At 32.5% G+C, this 16060-nt stretch overlaps 3 protein-coding genes across 6 annotated transcripts; 2 read left to right on the plus strand and 1 right to left on the minus strand.

Annotated features, from left to right (window-relative positions):
* Nucleotides 1–21: 21 nt before the first annotated feature.
* On the plus strand, nt 22–968 carry LOC108752737 (peptidyl-prolyl cis-trans isomerase NIMA-interacting 4). Its single transcript, XM_018493776.1, has 4 exons — nt 22–178; nt 257–417; nt 586–705; nt 796–968. Exons 2-4 carry the CDS (start codon nt 313–315, stop codon nt 952–954), a joined length of 384 nt encoding a protein of 127 aa, XP_018349278.1. The 5' UTR covers nt 22–178; nt 257–312; the 3' UTR covers nt 955–968.
* Nucleotides 969–1305: 337 nt separating this feature from the next.
* On the minus strand, nt 1306–7325 carry LOC108752732. Of its 4 annotated transcripts, none has more exons than XM_018493767.1 (6): nt 7027–7325; nt 5415–5829; nt 4687–4823; nt 2412–2591; nt 2166–2331; nt 1306–1814 (listed from the first exon to the last, which is right to left on the minus strand). In XM_018493767.1, exons 3-6 carry the CDS (start codon nt 4796–4798, stop codon nt 1613–1615), a joined length of 660 nt encoding a protein of 219 aa, XP_018349269.1. In that variant the 5' UTR covers nt 4799–4823; nt 5415–5829; nt 7027–7325; the 3' UTR covers nt 1306–1612. The 4 variants fall into 4 exon arrangements, with proteins under 4 accessions (XP_018349269.1, XP_018349271.1, XP_018349268.1 ...); XM_018493769.1 differs by having other exon boundaries at nt 5415–5788; nt 7015–7325; XM_018493766.1 differs by having other exon boundaries at nt 7015–7325.
* A 1769-nt stretch (nt 7326–9094) lies between these two features.
* Nucleotides 9095–15894, plus strand: LOC108752957. Its single transcript, XM_018494220.1, has 12 exons — nt 9095–9676; nt 10315–10837; nt 10989–11256; nt 11340–11537; nt 11607–11774; nt 12047–12239; nt 12306–12557; nt 13065–13303; nt 14225–14328; nt 14570–14788; nt 14893–15125; nt 15217–15894. The coding sequence occupies exons 1-12, from the start codon at nt 9554–9556 to the stop codon at nt 15397–15399; spliced, it is 2703 nt and encodes a 900-aa protein (XP_018349722.1). The 5' UTR covers nt 9095–9553; the 3' UTR covers nt 15400–15894.
* The last annotated feature ends 166 nt before the right edge of the window (nt 15895–16060 follow it).

Below are 16060 nucleotides of genomic sequence, written 5' to 3' on the forward strand. Positions count from 1 at the left end.
TTGTTGATCAGAATAGATTGAGTCTCTACGGGGATCACAACCTAGACCAGAGTTGGACTGAAGTGCACTGAAAATCGATTTATACATGTGTTTATATTCTCCTTTATCTCCCGAGACCTTGAATTCTATATCACATGATCACGACAGCTTGAATTTCAAGCTTCGTCATCGATAGTCGGTTATATCGGCACTACTTATCCATTCGTAAAATTTATCTACAGCTGTCACTGAATCTTCAAATTCATGTTGTTTCCAGCTGTTTTCCGTTGTATTGACTGACGTAACCCGAAGATTCGTCGATAGCACGCGATCATGCCGCCGAAGAAGAACGCCGGTGCCACGAAGTCCAGCAAGGGAAAATCCTCAGAGGAGAGCAACGGCGGGAAGACAGAGAAAAAAGGAGGAACTTCGGTGAAGGTTAGGATGCATTTAACATATTTGGAATTTATCTGATAGCGATGTGTGTGTCACATGTAATCGGTCTTTCAATGATTGGTTACCCCAGTTACAAATGTTGTATACAAATAGACTTTTACTATTGACTGTTGTGTCATTTATTTTATACAATTATTTCCCTGGACACAGGTTAGACATATCTTGTGCGAGAAACAGTCCAAGATATTAGAAGCGTTAGAGAAGTTGAAGGCTGGTCAGAAATTCAATGAGGTTGCAGCAACATACAGCGAGGACAAAGCCAGATCTGGGGTAACACAAAGAATATATTTATATTCTTTTGATATATGAATAATTGGAGAAGAAATGTATTATAAATCATGCATGGTTATTATTTTAAAGGGTGATCTTGGTTGGATGACGCGAGGTTCCATGGTGGGACCTTTCCAAGACGCTGCCTTTGCATTACCAATTTCTAGCCTGGGATCTCCGGTTTATACAGATCCACCGGTAAAAACGAAGTTTGGATATCATATCATAATGGTGGAAGGTAAAAAGTAATCAAAAATAATTGCCAAAACTTTTTTAAACTCTTTTGTGAATACCTTGTTTTGTTACATATCTGATGGAGTAAATATATATTTTATAATTTAGTTATTGATTATTTAAACATCTGTGATATTTATTGTATTAATAAACATGTTTTGTATATCTTGAATTTTTACATGAAGAAAGTCAGGGTAATTTAACAGGATAATACTTGCCATAAATTGATACATATAAAGTAAAATGATGTTTTTTAATAATAAATAAACTCGTCAAATTATTCATTCATAAATTTATTGCTATCTGAATATATAATTAGTATAATATTTTAGGAATATATAATTTTTCATATAGAGTGAACTAATCTATAAATCTTGAACTGCAGTCTTTCTATTAAATATAATTTTCCATGTGTATCTATGATTATATCTAAGAATATAAATAGTGATATTTCCTGAAATTAACATTCATAAAATTTCCATTAAATAATTCATGTTTTTTGGGCAAATGAGAGTATGGAAGTATTAAATACAATAAATAAGATGTTCTATATACTATTCAGTCGCTTCACTGGTGTGTCGTATAGATGCGCTTTTGAATGTTATAACTTCATAGGTATGCTTAAACCTACTCAAACCAAGATAAAGCTGTCATTGTTCAGTTTTTTTTTCCATTATATACGAATATTAGGATTGGTGAAGCGAACATATTTCAGAAGAGACTCGTTATCCTCGCAGACCCATGGTTTCTTGTGATGACATGCCACGTCGTGCCAATTGACTCCATCGTTGTAGAATTGATTGAGGATTGCAAGACAATTTTCAGGAGCGCCGCCCTGAAGAGCCTCACGATTATCAGGTTGCGGTTTGCCGATGCTAAAAACATATACATTGTTCAAAATAATTCTTGCAAGATATACACATTATAGTTTTTGTTATTTTGTGTCGTATATATTTGAAGAAGTTGAGTATTAGACCCTGAGTATTGATATGCGTGTACATACAGAGATCATTGATTACAGAACAGATAATAACTGGGATTTACACTGAATAGAAAAAGATCTAATCACAACTGTTCGACATCCTTGATCTCAATAATGAAAGTAGCATTTGTACTCTCTTGACTCATCTTGATATAAGCATTCTAATAGGCGTTATTTTCACATACAAAATTACAGGTTGATATATGCTATAAGAATGCGTTATATTGCGAATAATAAATCTTACCCGCCACTCTCAGACCAGTCGTTTTGGCTACGATCGTTGGTCGGCGCGAGCTTCTGTAACTCGGCGGTCCAGAACCAACCGTTGATGTGAAGGGGCTGTAGATCAGGCCGGTCACAGCCTTTGAAATCACATAGACGACCGGAGGTCCAGATGTACTTTATGTTGTCTATAAGAGAAACGTTTCATTTCGTCATCCTTTGTTTTTGCTTTCACAAATATAAGCTCAATTTGCAGAATCATGCATACTTTGAACGATGTGGCTCTTGATAAACTCGTTCTCGGCGGAGGTTTCCAACGAAACCAGGTCCATACAACGTTGTCGGCAGAAGTTTCTACCTGACAGCCAATCTACCTCCTGTCCAGTTGTCCTCGGATCGGCCCATGAGAAGTAATAGCCTTTTCCATTGAATCGTCGATGGATGTTTCCTGCGAAAAACCGTAATTAGAAGATGAAGCAAATTAGATAGGCAATAGACAATAGGCCATAATCTTTATGAATATCTTTGAACGCGAGAGTTTACCGGGAAGAGTCGGAGATCTTCCGCTCATTCCCGGAGTGAAAGTTACGAAATTAGTGTCAGTCGTGACGGTGACCTCGGGGACCACAGTCACGACCTAGACATTGGCACCCGTGTAGTATGCTGATTACATCGTCACTTTCTAAATAAAGAAAAAGAAAGTTTTTTTATGAGGCGTGTCTTGAAACGCGTAGATAGGCTACGCCTAATGAATGAATAATCGGTTATCTGAATTCCGTGCATACCACATTCTTTCATCTTAGAAGTCTAAAAGCTCGTCGATGATGTTCTATCAGACAGTTTTATATTATGATTTAATTCTTTTACTATTAGATTTTTTATAAGATTTTTATATGGAAGAGAAAACAAATTCATCTTATTTTAATAAAGATGAAAAATTAATAAAAATAGACAACTAAGAAAATAATATATAATATAATCAAGGCGACTCCATAGGAGTCATAGATTGTTTATATTTATAATATTAGATACAATTTTAATTAAACTTTTAATTAAAGGAGTCTTTAACTTGTAAGTTGAAATTATTTCATTATCTTTAATAAAAATAGAATTTAAAAAACAGGAGTAATTTAAATAAAATTTAATCTTTTTTTGAGATATATTTAATATATTCTTCAAAGTAGAAAACTCGATTGGTAAATCTTTTATTACGAATTATCTTAATTAATAATATAGCTTATCAGAATCTAGGAGCCGGAAGTTCCCAAAAGATTTCTTATTCCTGATCAAAATCTGGGAACCGGTTCCAAAAGATTTCAAGATTATATTCTTGGAAAAGAGGAAAATTTGATGAATTATCTATTTTTATGAATTATCTTTGTTTACAATGTAGCTTACAAAAACCTGGGAACTGATCCTCAAAAGATTTTCCATTCCAAAGCAGATAAACGCTGATACGCATGAACGTTGAACATAACAATGATATATTATCACTACTTCGACCCAATCAAAAACGATGGACATGAAAGTACCAACCGACATTCCGTACTACTTACGATGAGGACGAGGACATTTCCAATTCAAATGAGTTCGGGTTACACTGCTGTCGGTGTCATCGTCACACTTTCTATAACGAGCGTGAACCCAGAAAGACGCGAGGTGTAAGGCTGGATGGGCACGTATAATTAACGATGGTGTTAACTAACGATAGATGTCGATGTAAGAAGACGCGTTGTAGACGGGGATGGCTGAAGAGTCGAGAGTTAAACAATGACCTCGAAGCGGACTGAGGTAGAGTAGGAAGTAAAAAATCAAAGTAGGAGGAGAATTCCGTCATAGGATTATGGGTCACGGCTTCTCTTTAATAACAAATATTGAAAATACTTTCTCTAGTTCGAGATTTTCTTGGATAAACAGTCAATTGTCGAGGGAAACAGGAATAAGGAAGACTCTCTCCAGCGTGGATCTTTAAGCATCGCGGGAACATATTACTTATCTTAGTAGAAGATCAACAAAGGTTCTCTAAATGATGATTTCTACGACCAATCTAGTAGCATAAAATTAATAATGGCAATTTCCTCTATCAGCCGAGAATAATAACAGCATCGAATTAATTACTTTTAATTTTTAAACAATATTTTTAAAAACTAATTTTACACGACATTTTTTTCTTCATTTCTCTCTCTCTTTCTCATTTCTAAGCAATATAGAAATTTAAAGGCTATATAAAGGATAATTAAAAAATTTTAAATGTTTTTAGAAGTTATTTTCATGTTCCTTAGCTAGATCTTGATTAAAATAATGATACATAAATGTGCAAAAAGTAAGCGATATAATTTAATTAGGTATGGTTTATTATTTTGATAAACTAGCTGATAATTTTATAATTTCTTTCTTTTAAATAAAAAAACTGCAAATAATGGTCAAAACGTTTATATTTTGTTGTTATGAAATTTATGTTATATAAATGTTTCCGCTATAAAAAAAACTTGCGTTGATTTTTGTTCCCCTTTTTAATAATATTGACATAAATATTGACTTACTCTGCGCACAAAGTGCTGGATTCGGTGATTCTAGAATTCTACCGCTGGGTTGTGGTTGAAATTGGGCAGAGGACAACGTCACCAAAGCAATAAGAAGTATGAATGTTATCATTTTTCTTCTTTTTACGCCACGGTCACTAAAGAAATATGAAATTAATGTGCATGAATATAATTTCCATGATCTGTTGTAACTTGAAGAAATTTGAGAAATTCTTTAGCCTATTGTGCTTTCTTAGTGCATCATTAGTGCTTTCTTCGTTATCTGTGGATTTACATAAATGTCCGAACTTTCATGAAGAAGCAACTCTTAAACCGGTTTTGTGATGCCAATATTATACAGGGTGGTACCTTACGCTCAATCAACCTTTTTTTGTGTGACAAATACTTTAACTAGTGCCAGTAAATATTATATTTTTCTTGCAAATAATAATATTAAAATATAATTATATATCAATTATACAGAATCCATTCTCAATAATTTTACTGAATGTTAGATATAAATATTGCAATTTTTTAAATATTAATTACATTGATTAAAATTACTTTGTAATAATTTGATTAATTCGTAATAATTTGAAATTTAACATTTAATATTTTACATAGAATGATGTAATCTAACTTCTTACTATAAATCGTCAAAATATAATCTTAACTGCATAACATTATTCACACGTTAAATTAATTTATCACGATCACCTGCGATCGAGTGCTTTCCTCGTTAAACTTACCTTTTTTTCTTGTAATCGATTGTAATGATTGAGCGGTTGAATGTCTCCAAAGAAATGTCAAATGACGAATATCCACTATGATGTTGTCTTGCAGACGTTCTGGAAAGAACTGCAATACCTTCTTGGCAGGCACCCCTATATATACACAAGGAGGACACGTCGTGTCAGTACTTTTACCACCCGGTGAATAACGTTTTCGAGAGACGGGTCTCGCCCATCACGAAGACTTTGACGCTGTACGTTTCGTGAACCGCTCGTTCCCTCCCTTTCTTCCCCTCTTCTGTAAAGAGGACCATGCTTGGGCGTGGAGGCGTGTTTCCGATGATATTTCAAGTGATGCTCAAAAACTCTTCCATCCTCGATGCGGAAAGGACCTTTTCTCCAAAAAATACGGAATATTGGAAGAGTCTTGTGTCTTAAAAAGAAAAAAAAAAAAACTTTCCTTCCGTTATTGCCATGCGGCAGCAATCGCGCGGACATGAAAGCGGACAATATACGCGTGATGACATTTGGATTGTAGAATGTATTCCTAAAAACAAAATGAATAGAACAGTTATTGCAACCACGAAGAGATTTAAAACCCAGAATCATTGCAGTGCATCATTTGAATTTGATATGGTTCTAATTCCGAGTTTTTTGCGCGTTATGATAGTTTCTAACACATACAGTTATTCGGATGTCCGCTTTCGATTTTCGCTTATGCATGTTAATTAAACTGTGAATAATTATTCATATTGAACGTAATTAATATTTAATGAATGTGTGCAAAGTTGGCGTACACATTGACCATATCGTCTGGAGACGTCTTAAGGCTGGTGGACTTGCTGTATATCTAATTTTTTTTCATATTACTGTGTTTACCCATTTAAAATCATAGGTGATTCGTAGATTTTTTCATGTCGAATTCTAATCCGTAGCCAAAATTGCTCCATCACATCAGGTTTATGAGATATTTTAATCTAAAAACGTCCAAAAAAAAGGTGCTTTTTTGGCACTTTGGATTATAATATTTCGGAAACTTGATTTGATGGAGCAATTTTTGCTACGGATTTGGTTTTAACATGACGAAAACTTTCAGGATTACATACTATCATTTTTGAGTAAAAAAAAATTTTTTTGTAGACCTGTGTAATTAATGGTCATTTCTCATTACATTGGCTGCGTTCAGCAGAAAAAACTAATCTGCAGTTAGTGCTTAGTGGTTTTTTTAATATGATTCTTGCCTTTAGATTCTTCGCAGAATCCAAGTATATAAGAACCAATTATATTAAAGAATCACTAAATGTTAATTGATGATATAATTTTTTCCGCAGCCATTACATCTTAGTCCAATAAAAAACAAATTTTAAAGAAGTCAGAGAGTCGAGAGTCTGAAGATAATATATAATTTCTCTAAAATAATTCAAGAGAATTTTCTACTGGAATAAATAATTTCCAAATTTCAAAACAAAATTATCTTTAAAGTTTAATTTTTGCAGATTACATGAAAAGTGGAAAGTAAAATCTTTGTTTGTCAATGCTGAGTGAAAGGGGAGTAAAGTACATGAAAGTGATGAAAATTGAAATAACGCTGCGTCAAAAGTTCTCGGAAAAAGCATACATTCCGCAATACTTGCAAATATGTAGAATTGATTAACGGCACGATCATGTTTGCATGTTTGTTCAACAGGACCGTTTGACTGCGTTTGACATGATGACTTTGCGAGAAAACGTAGACTTTCGCTAACACGCCCGTTGAATTTTAAGCGGTTTGTCCGGACATTTTTACGAGACCATTAAATAAATGTTAATATGCGTGATCGGCTTGTGTGAGCTTCACCCTTAGAAAATTTTTCATTATGTGAATGTTTAATTTCTGCAAATTCTCACTCTACAAAAATTCAATTAGAATTATAATAAAAATGTTGCTTATTGAAGTTGTCTGCATAAACTTAAAATCAGAAATAATTTAAAAAATAAGATATTTGATCGGTTTTTTTTTAAGAAAAAAGATAATTTGAGTTTTAAAAAACGACATTAAAAATATATAGACGCTAATTTCAACATCTTTTGTTATCAAATAAGATAACCATTGACCATTGGCTTTTCTTTGTCTCTCGATTGGTGCGCTTAAATAATGTATATGATATAACATCGTATAAGACAAGGTATTAGAAACTAAGGACTAATAAAATTTCGGTCCGGTTACAGTCACAGTCAGAGGCTGTATCCAATTTTTGGTTTTGGTTCCGGTTCCAGTTTTTTTATCGGATAATGATTTCGATTTTTTCAATTCCGAATCGGAAAAATCCGAAATTCAAATGGATTTATTGACAACAGTGACCGTAATCATTTAAATTTCAGTTTTTTTTTGCTGTGGTTACGGATGTATGGTTACGGATTATCTATTGTAGAGAAAGGTAATATAATAAGCATAAATTCCATATAAAAATTCACATTTATTGAAAGAAACATTTTTTAAGGGGGTCTTTATATTTGAGAGCCGATTTTAAAGATATTTTTCGAGAATTTTTTTAATAAATAAAAATTTAAGTATACTTCAAAAATAATACAGATCTAGAAAGTGCATACACGTAAAAAAATTTTTTTTTAATATTTATTTTTTATAAAATAGTAATAAGCATTGAAGTTAGATTTGCATCGCGAACACGGTCAAAATGATAATAAAAGAAAAAGTGGTATTGTTGGTCTGGAAGCAAAATTGTGGAGCTTTTTCTTAATAAGTGGACTTGTAATTCTCGCTTGAACCAGAATAATTAATATCACATGCATATTTTCAAAATATCGACAGATAAAAAAATGATTCGAAATTTATTCATTTTTTCCTCTTATTTGATCTTCCAGAAAAATAGAAAAAATTAACGTAAACTATTAATTCTAGTTCACAGTTTCTAGTCTAGTTTGATATGTTCTCTGAGTATAACTGTAAAAGTAGAAATCGAACTAATAGTTTTTTTGGAATTTGATCACCAAATTCGAAAACACGATTTCGAGAAAAACGCATTTAAAGTTTTGAAACATTAAAAAGACTTTGTCCACTGTCGCTTCTAACAGGGAATCGGATCGGACCGAAACCGAAACCGATAATCGAACTGTTATTTTATTTAGTACAAGTACCGCCCCGTTTTCCGTTAGAAACAAAAGTGATGCTCAGAAGGGAACGAAACTTTGCTTTGTCCTATTTCGGTTTGGTTCGAGTCCCTGTTAGAAATGACAGTGGACAAAGTCTATATGTATTATTATGAGTCTGCAGTGACACTTGCTTAACAAATCATTTCAACAGATTTAATAAAAAAAACAATAAAAAAATTGTTTTTATTTTTCATTGTGGAATAAAATTATAAGAATGAAGGAAAAAAAAACGTTTACCAACCGATTTAATTTCTGTTTCAATAAATTGCTCGTTATGTATATATCTCCGTTGTATTATAAATCATTAATCTTCGTGTAATCGATATCTATTGTTTAACTGATTTTCCATAGGACAACTAAAACATCATTCTTGATCCATTCGATCCATTTTAATTCGCAAATGATCTTTACTACTTTTCGAACGGCCATGTTTAATTTTTTAAATCAATTTTATTATCACACTCGACATTACCGACCGTCAGTAAATATGGTCGCCAACTATATCGACCAGTCGGATGACGTATGCGCGTGCGCGCTCGTAAGTCTAATGTTTTTTTTACTCCAAACAAACGCTCCGACGATTGTATATGTTTTCGTGGGACCATTGCGGAGTATATTGGAGTATACGGACACACGCGGCGTTTTACTCCCTGCTTGCGGGAACGAGGTGGATAATTGTTGAGTAATCCGGCCGGCCGTTTGATCGATCAGCGGTGTGTCGCATAGAGGAGCAACAAGTCGCCTTGCCTCTCATCGCCAGCGCGCCCGTGGTCGCGGTATCTTCGTTGCACGAGCGTGGATACAACATGTCCGCTACAACCCGGGTCGGTGTGGTCCCCGGGATCTCGTACTACGCGTGCGGCGCGATACGATGATGCGCGCGCGACGCATACGATCTTAGGGGATAAACGCGATGCGTCCACGCGCTACGTCGACGACGGCGTACGACGATCTCGCGCACAACGACGACGACGACGGCGACGACTTTGCATACGCACTGTACGACGATGACGGAGCCGGAACTTTGCCGGCTATGCGCCGAGACCAAGGATAGTTTCATCGGGATCTATGACGCCGAAGGCCAAAAGCTTGCGATCGAGGCCAAGATCGCGAAATGCTTGCAGATACAGGTACATGCAGTTACTACGGTCAACCGGCAGCTCTGTTTTCTTGGTGAAAACTGTCTGCTTGATCTAAGACCAAAATGTATTTTATTGAATGTAACTACTGTTATATAGTTTTTTCTTTGAAAGAAAAAAATTTTAAATATTAAGAATAAAAATCTTAAATAATATATTATAATAGTTCCGTTTCACGCATAGTGCGCATGATATATTATTTTATCCTTATTGTTCACCGAATATTAAAGAAAGATAAAATGATGCATCATGCGTATCATGCAGGAAACAGAACGCACCAAATATATCCTCTTATTTTGTTATATTTCTATATCCAAAAAATCTAGATTCTTTAAAATTCATTTATTTATTTAACTCTTGAACAAAAACTGTCTCTTTCGGAAATTTAAAAAATAGAGATATTAGATCAAACAAACTTCAATTTTATGCATAATTCTTTTATATTAGAAACTTAATAAATTTTGCAAAGATAATGTTTAAGTTTATTTCATGAAAATAATAAAACTATAGTGTTTTTATTTAAGAAATAATTTACTTGAGAAAAGAAGAAATAATAAACTCAATTTCCTTATTTTGTAAACTGTACTTCTGATATATTTTTATTTGTAATAATTATTATGATTGCACAGATTGTAATAACTGATGGCTTGCCACTCATGGTTTGCATAGACTGCTGTGATTCATTGAACCAGTGCAATGAATTCTTTGAGAAGACTAATCAAGCACAAATATCTCTAAGACAATTGCTAATAGATCCAAAGTCCGAACCACAACCGACTGAACCAAATATAGATTGTGTTGAGGAGACCGTAGAGTTTCCAAAGAACGAAGCCAACAATAAGGAGGAGATTGTCCAGTGTCAATTATCTGGCAATTATATCAACGAAACAGTCAATATCTTGAATAATTCTTACTTCATTGAGGGATGTAATAAAAACGCGAATTCTGAAACTCAAGAGATGCAAGATAATGCAAAACAGAAGAAGTGTAAGATACAGATAAAGAAGAGCTCTCCCAAACAAGCTAAAAAAAAATTAAAGAAAAAAGGTCAGATACAAAAGATTGAAGAAGGGTCTGAGCTTGATATATCTTCTCAAGTAGACAAGGAACAGAATGATGTCGCAAATGAAGTCGTAGATAATTATATGCCTGGTAAGATTAATTTATAAAAAAATGTATTTTTTCTATTATTTGTTTTATTTCTTAAAAGTATATATACACATATCTATATACTTGTATATATAGTAATTAATGACTATATCGATCTATCGTAAATCTAATATAATATGTATTTTTAAAGTAGAGACAGAATCAAATTTAGAAATAAGAGAAACACGAACCATAGAGCCAACAAAGCATGGAAGAAAAAAAACAGAAGGTTTGGAGAGATATCCTTGGTTATGTACAGATTGTAATGACAAATTACCATCTCTAGAAGCATTAGAGGAGCATCATGAAATGGTGCATAATCAGCAAGCCAAGTATATGTGTGTGCAATGTTGTAAGGTTTATGATAAATATTATGGGTTTCTTACTCATGTTAAAAGGCATAAGAATAAAGCGAAGTTCAGGTAAAAATTATTTGCTGTTATATCAGGATTATATAAGAACTTTGTATATATTCGTATATTAATATAATTTAGTTTATTTTTAGCTGTGACGATTGTGGAAAATCATTTGTACATAAAAAAGTATTAGACTCTCATAAGACAATTCACAGCGAGGAACGGCCATATGTGTGCCAAACTTGCGGTAAAGCTTTTAGGCAGCAAAGTGCTTTATGTATTCATAATCGATGCCATTTGCCTGAAACTATGAAGAATAGATTTCCATGCGACCAATGTGATAAAAGGTACCTATTTCTTTTACATTATACATTTTAGAGAATTTTTATATGTTAATAAAAAAGTTTACTTTTTAGGTTCTCGACAAAACCAAATCTTGTAACACACAAACGTATTCATTCTGGTGTCAGAAACTTCACGTGCGATCAATGTGGTAAGAGCTTCATACAGAAAGGAAATTTAGAAGCTCATTTCCTAACTCATTCACCAGATAAGCCATACAATTGCTCTCAATGTACAAAAGCGTAAGTAAAAATATACATATTCTTTTTTTTCTTAAGTTTATAGTTAAGTTTAATAGGTTAAAAGTTTTTTGCAAGTTTGGTATTCTTAAAAATTCTAATATTTTTTTTTATATACAATTGAATGAAATTTTAGCTGCCTTTTTTATATTTAATACACTTTAGAATAGCATAAAAATATCATCATTATCATCATCATGATGATGAGATGATAAACCAGTAGAATTAAAGTTAGAAATGAATCCGAGATCTTGAATAAGAGTATGAACTTCCAGATTTAAAACACCCTTACAATTGAAAAAACATGAAACAGTACATACTGGTGCCAAGCCGCATCAATGTGCTGTATGTGGACGAACTTTTAGAGAGAAAGGAACTTTGAGAGAACATCACAGAATTCATACCGGTGCGATGCCATTTACCTGTGAATTCTGTGGAAAGTGCTTCCGTTTCAAAGGGATATTAACTGTAAGTTATCATTATGAAATGTAATTACACTTTGCTCTACTTAATGCGATTATTTCACATTCGCAGACACACAGGCGACAACACACTGGAGAGCGTCCATACAGTTGTTTGGAGTGTCAGCATCATTTTACGAATTGGCCAAATTATAACAAACACATGAAACGTAGACATGGAATTAATACTTCTCACACTAAGCATCTAACCAATAATCAACAATTGCAACAGCAGTCAACAGAACAAACGCAGACTTCGATACAACAGCAATCTGCTGAAGAGGATCCACTTCCGATACCTCAAACAGAATCAACGACAGTACAAGTAGATATATATTTTTTTATGATACCTCAAATAGAATCAACGATAGTACAAGTAGATATACATTTTTTTATAAGTTCTTATTTATTAAGTATTGTTTGTTTCATTGCATCACAATCCTGAGTGGGTCAAAGTTTTCAAATTGATTTCATTACAATTGTAATTTTTATGAGAAAAAGATTATAAGCAGCATCCTATATTCTCCACTTTACAGAATTACCGGATTCAAATTTTCTTACATTTTTTTTTAAAACCTTTCAAATAGTGAATATTTAACTGCCTTTAAAGTTAAGTAGCACATAATTTTATCATTTAGGTGTTGAATTATTAATAACATTCTATTTTATGTGTCTACATTAATAATAATTGAAAAAAATATAAGATAAATCACACTGCATTCAAGATAGACTATATTGAATTGAAAAATGTATCAGAAAGCGCAAATCTTATTGTTTAGATAATTTACATTTGATTAACGCAAAGGATCATTTTAATGTTGTATTTTTACAGGTAATACAAGCAGTTCCTCATGCTTCAGCATCACAACCAATAGTCATCCAAGCTATTCCAACAACTGCTATTCAAACTTTCCAAACGGACGTCACTAGTACTGTCCAAGAAACGGTATTCAGAGACCGAAACACATATTTCAATACAGTGCCAGGGTTACAAAACTTTTTGCCAACGAACTTGCCGTATAACTTTTACAGCATTCCTAACGTTACGGAAAATGATTTAATTCAACATAGGTAAAAATTAAGATGAAGCTTGAATAAAGACGACTATGTTTTTGTACCGATTGATTAAAATTGGAAAACATGCGATAATAACGTATTAAATCAATATAAAATTTCTAAATTTCTAAATTTGTTTACGGTCTAAGAATAAGATTCTTATTGTGACATGCAAACAGAAAAGTCAATAATTATTTAAATAATTATGTCATAATTTAAATAATTAGTTTGCATGTAATCTTCACAAAAATCTAAAAGCTAAAAAATTGGAACAAAAACATGGGAACTGGATAAATAGTAAGTACATAAATAGTATCAGCCTTTTGTATAGACAAAATAATTATATACGTTTTATATTATACCATTATTATTGATAATACTAGATTATTGTATATATATTATACACTTGTTTAATCACATTAATTATCAAATACACTTGATGAACACATTTCGTAAAAATTTTTGTAATAAAAAATGTACATTGTATCTCCCCAACTCATGTATACTACAAACATTTCTCATTGTGACTTTTTATCTGACGATATCTAAAATTTTGTTTCCAAGTTTTACATAATTTATGCATTATGAAATACTGGTATAAATATTTTACATTACTTATCAAGTCAATTATTGAATTTTGCTCCTCTTTGCTCGATAACTAGACGGAGGGTTCCCTATCAGAATTGGAAGATCATATGTAGGATTAATGCTAGATATCGAGAGAGAGGGAGACTCGTATCGCTCAATACCGTATCTACATGATATGTTGAAATCTGATTGCACAAGCATAAGTATTAACATCTGCTTTTTTATCACGGAACGGAACCGTTAGTTTGAAATATCACGTCATTGGTAACGAGGGTTTTCGAGCGAACTGCTATTTTTGTCGAATAATAATTCTCGTATTTCTCGAAATACAAAAAAGATCCTTATAAGAATTCCGGCGGATTATACCGGAGATAACCTAAGAGAATCAGTGATTAGAATGAATTTTCGTGATGTCACTCATTGCATTTTCGACATGGATGGTTTATTACTAGGTAAGAACATTTTGGATTATTATAAATATATATATAATATTTTACACAATTTTATATTCTGTAACGATTTCTATAATAATTGAAATTTCACCGTATCAATTGTGCTATTGTGCACTAAATATGATGATATTTTTGTAATGACATCAATTCCTTTTGGCGATCATGACATTGAAATATTTGCAGAAATGCATTTTTAAAAATAATTTATATTAATTTATTTAATTTTCTTTATAACGTGTAGATACAGAATCCATATATACAATGGCGTACAACCATGTCACTCAGGAATATGGGAAAACATATGGCTGGGAGCACAAAGCGAAGATTATGGGTAATAAAACCGCCGAAGCTTTGCAGACTTTAATAGAAATATTACAGCTTCCGATTACAGTGCAATCATTTGAAGATAAGCTCGCGCCTATATACAAAGAAGTATTTCCTCAATGTAATCTTATGCCAGGTAAATTGTATGTATATATAATTATACACACATACACACACATACACACACACAAGATGAAAGTGATTTAGCATTGTATTCTGATTGATTTTAATTATATGTAGGTGCAGAAAAGTTGTTGCAGCATCTTAAAAAGAATAATATACCTATCGCACTAGCTACAAGTTCAAGCGAGGAGAGTAGCGATTTAAAAACTCAAAAATGGAAACATTTATTCGATCTGTTCAACCATAAAGTGTATGGTGGTTCTGATCCAGAAGTCATCCGAGGAAAACCACATCCAGATATATTCTTGATTGCCGCAAAACGTTTCCCTGATAATCCTGATCCTTTAAAGGTTTGTTGTATACTTTCAATACATATTTTATATACATTTTATATACATTTTAAAATCAAAGTTCAAATCATATTTATTTATCTGTATATAGTGCCTAGTCTTTGAAGATTCACCGAATGGAGTACAGGCTGGTATCGCTGCTAAGATGCAAGTGGTAATGGTGCCAGATCCTCAGCTTCCTAAACACCTCACCAAAAACGCAACATTGGTTTTAGAAAGTTTGGAAGACTTCAAGCCAGAAGACTTCGGCCTACCGCCATTTATAGAAATATAATTAAATCTTTCTATATACAAAGAAAATATAGTTTGGAAAAGAGAATATTAGAACATATTAGATTCTTATAAATGAAGCAAATAATTGTTGACGAAAACCAGAAAAAGCCTGCAGGCAGGTTTTAATTATTAATTAGCATTAATAAAATCTGACTGATGTACATAGATCTGATTTGAAAAAAGAAAAGATATTATGTTCTGCAGATATATATTTTCATATAACATATGGAAATTATCACTGCCTGAAATCAAAAACATATGGATGCACATATCGCATACAAAAGATAATTCTTCGTTCCCTTCCATATGTTTATTAATAGGATGAAGTTCCAATTATATATATCTTTTTTGTGCCATGTATTTCTTAATAGTATGAAGTTCTAATTATAGATATATTTATGTATCTATTATATTTACTGAATGTTAACTCTTAACCGATCAGAAAGTATTAACTAATCGGGCAATTTGGGCCCAGAGACTTATTTTTCAAACAAAATTTAAAATAAAATACAAAGTTTAATATCGTAAAATGATAATAAAATTTATGCTTAACAAAGTTCTTTGAATCGATCAAAAACTTAACACCGCAATATTTAAAAAAAAAACATCGCAAAAATAATATTTTTGATTTTTTAACTCTCCCTTGTCCTTAAAGTGTAGAA

This window comes from Trachymyrmex septentrionalis, unplaced genomic scaffold (assembly GCF_001594115.1).
Source record: "Trachymyrmex septentrionalis isolate Tsep2-gDNA-1 unplaced genomic scaffold, Tsep1.0 scaffold62, whole genome shotgun sequence".
Lineage (NCBI taxonomy): Eukaryota > Metazoa > Arthropoda > Insecta > Hymenoptera > Formicidae > Trachymyrmex > Trachymyrmex septentrionalis.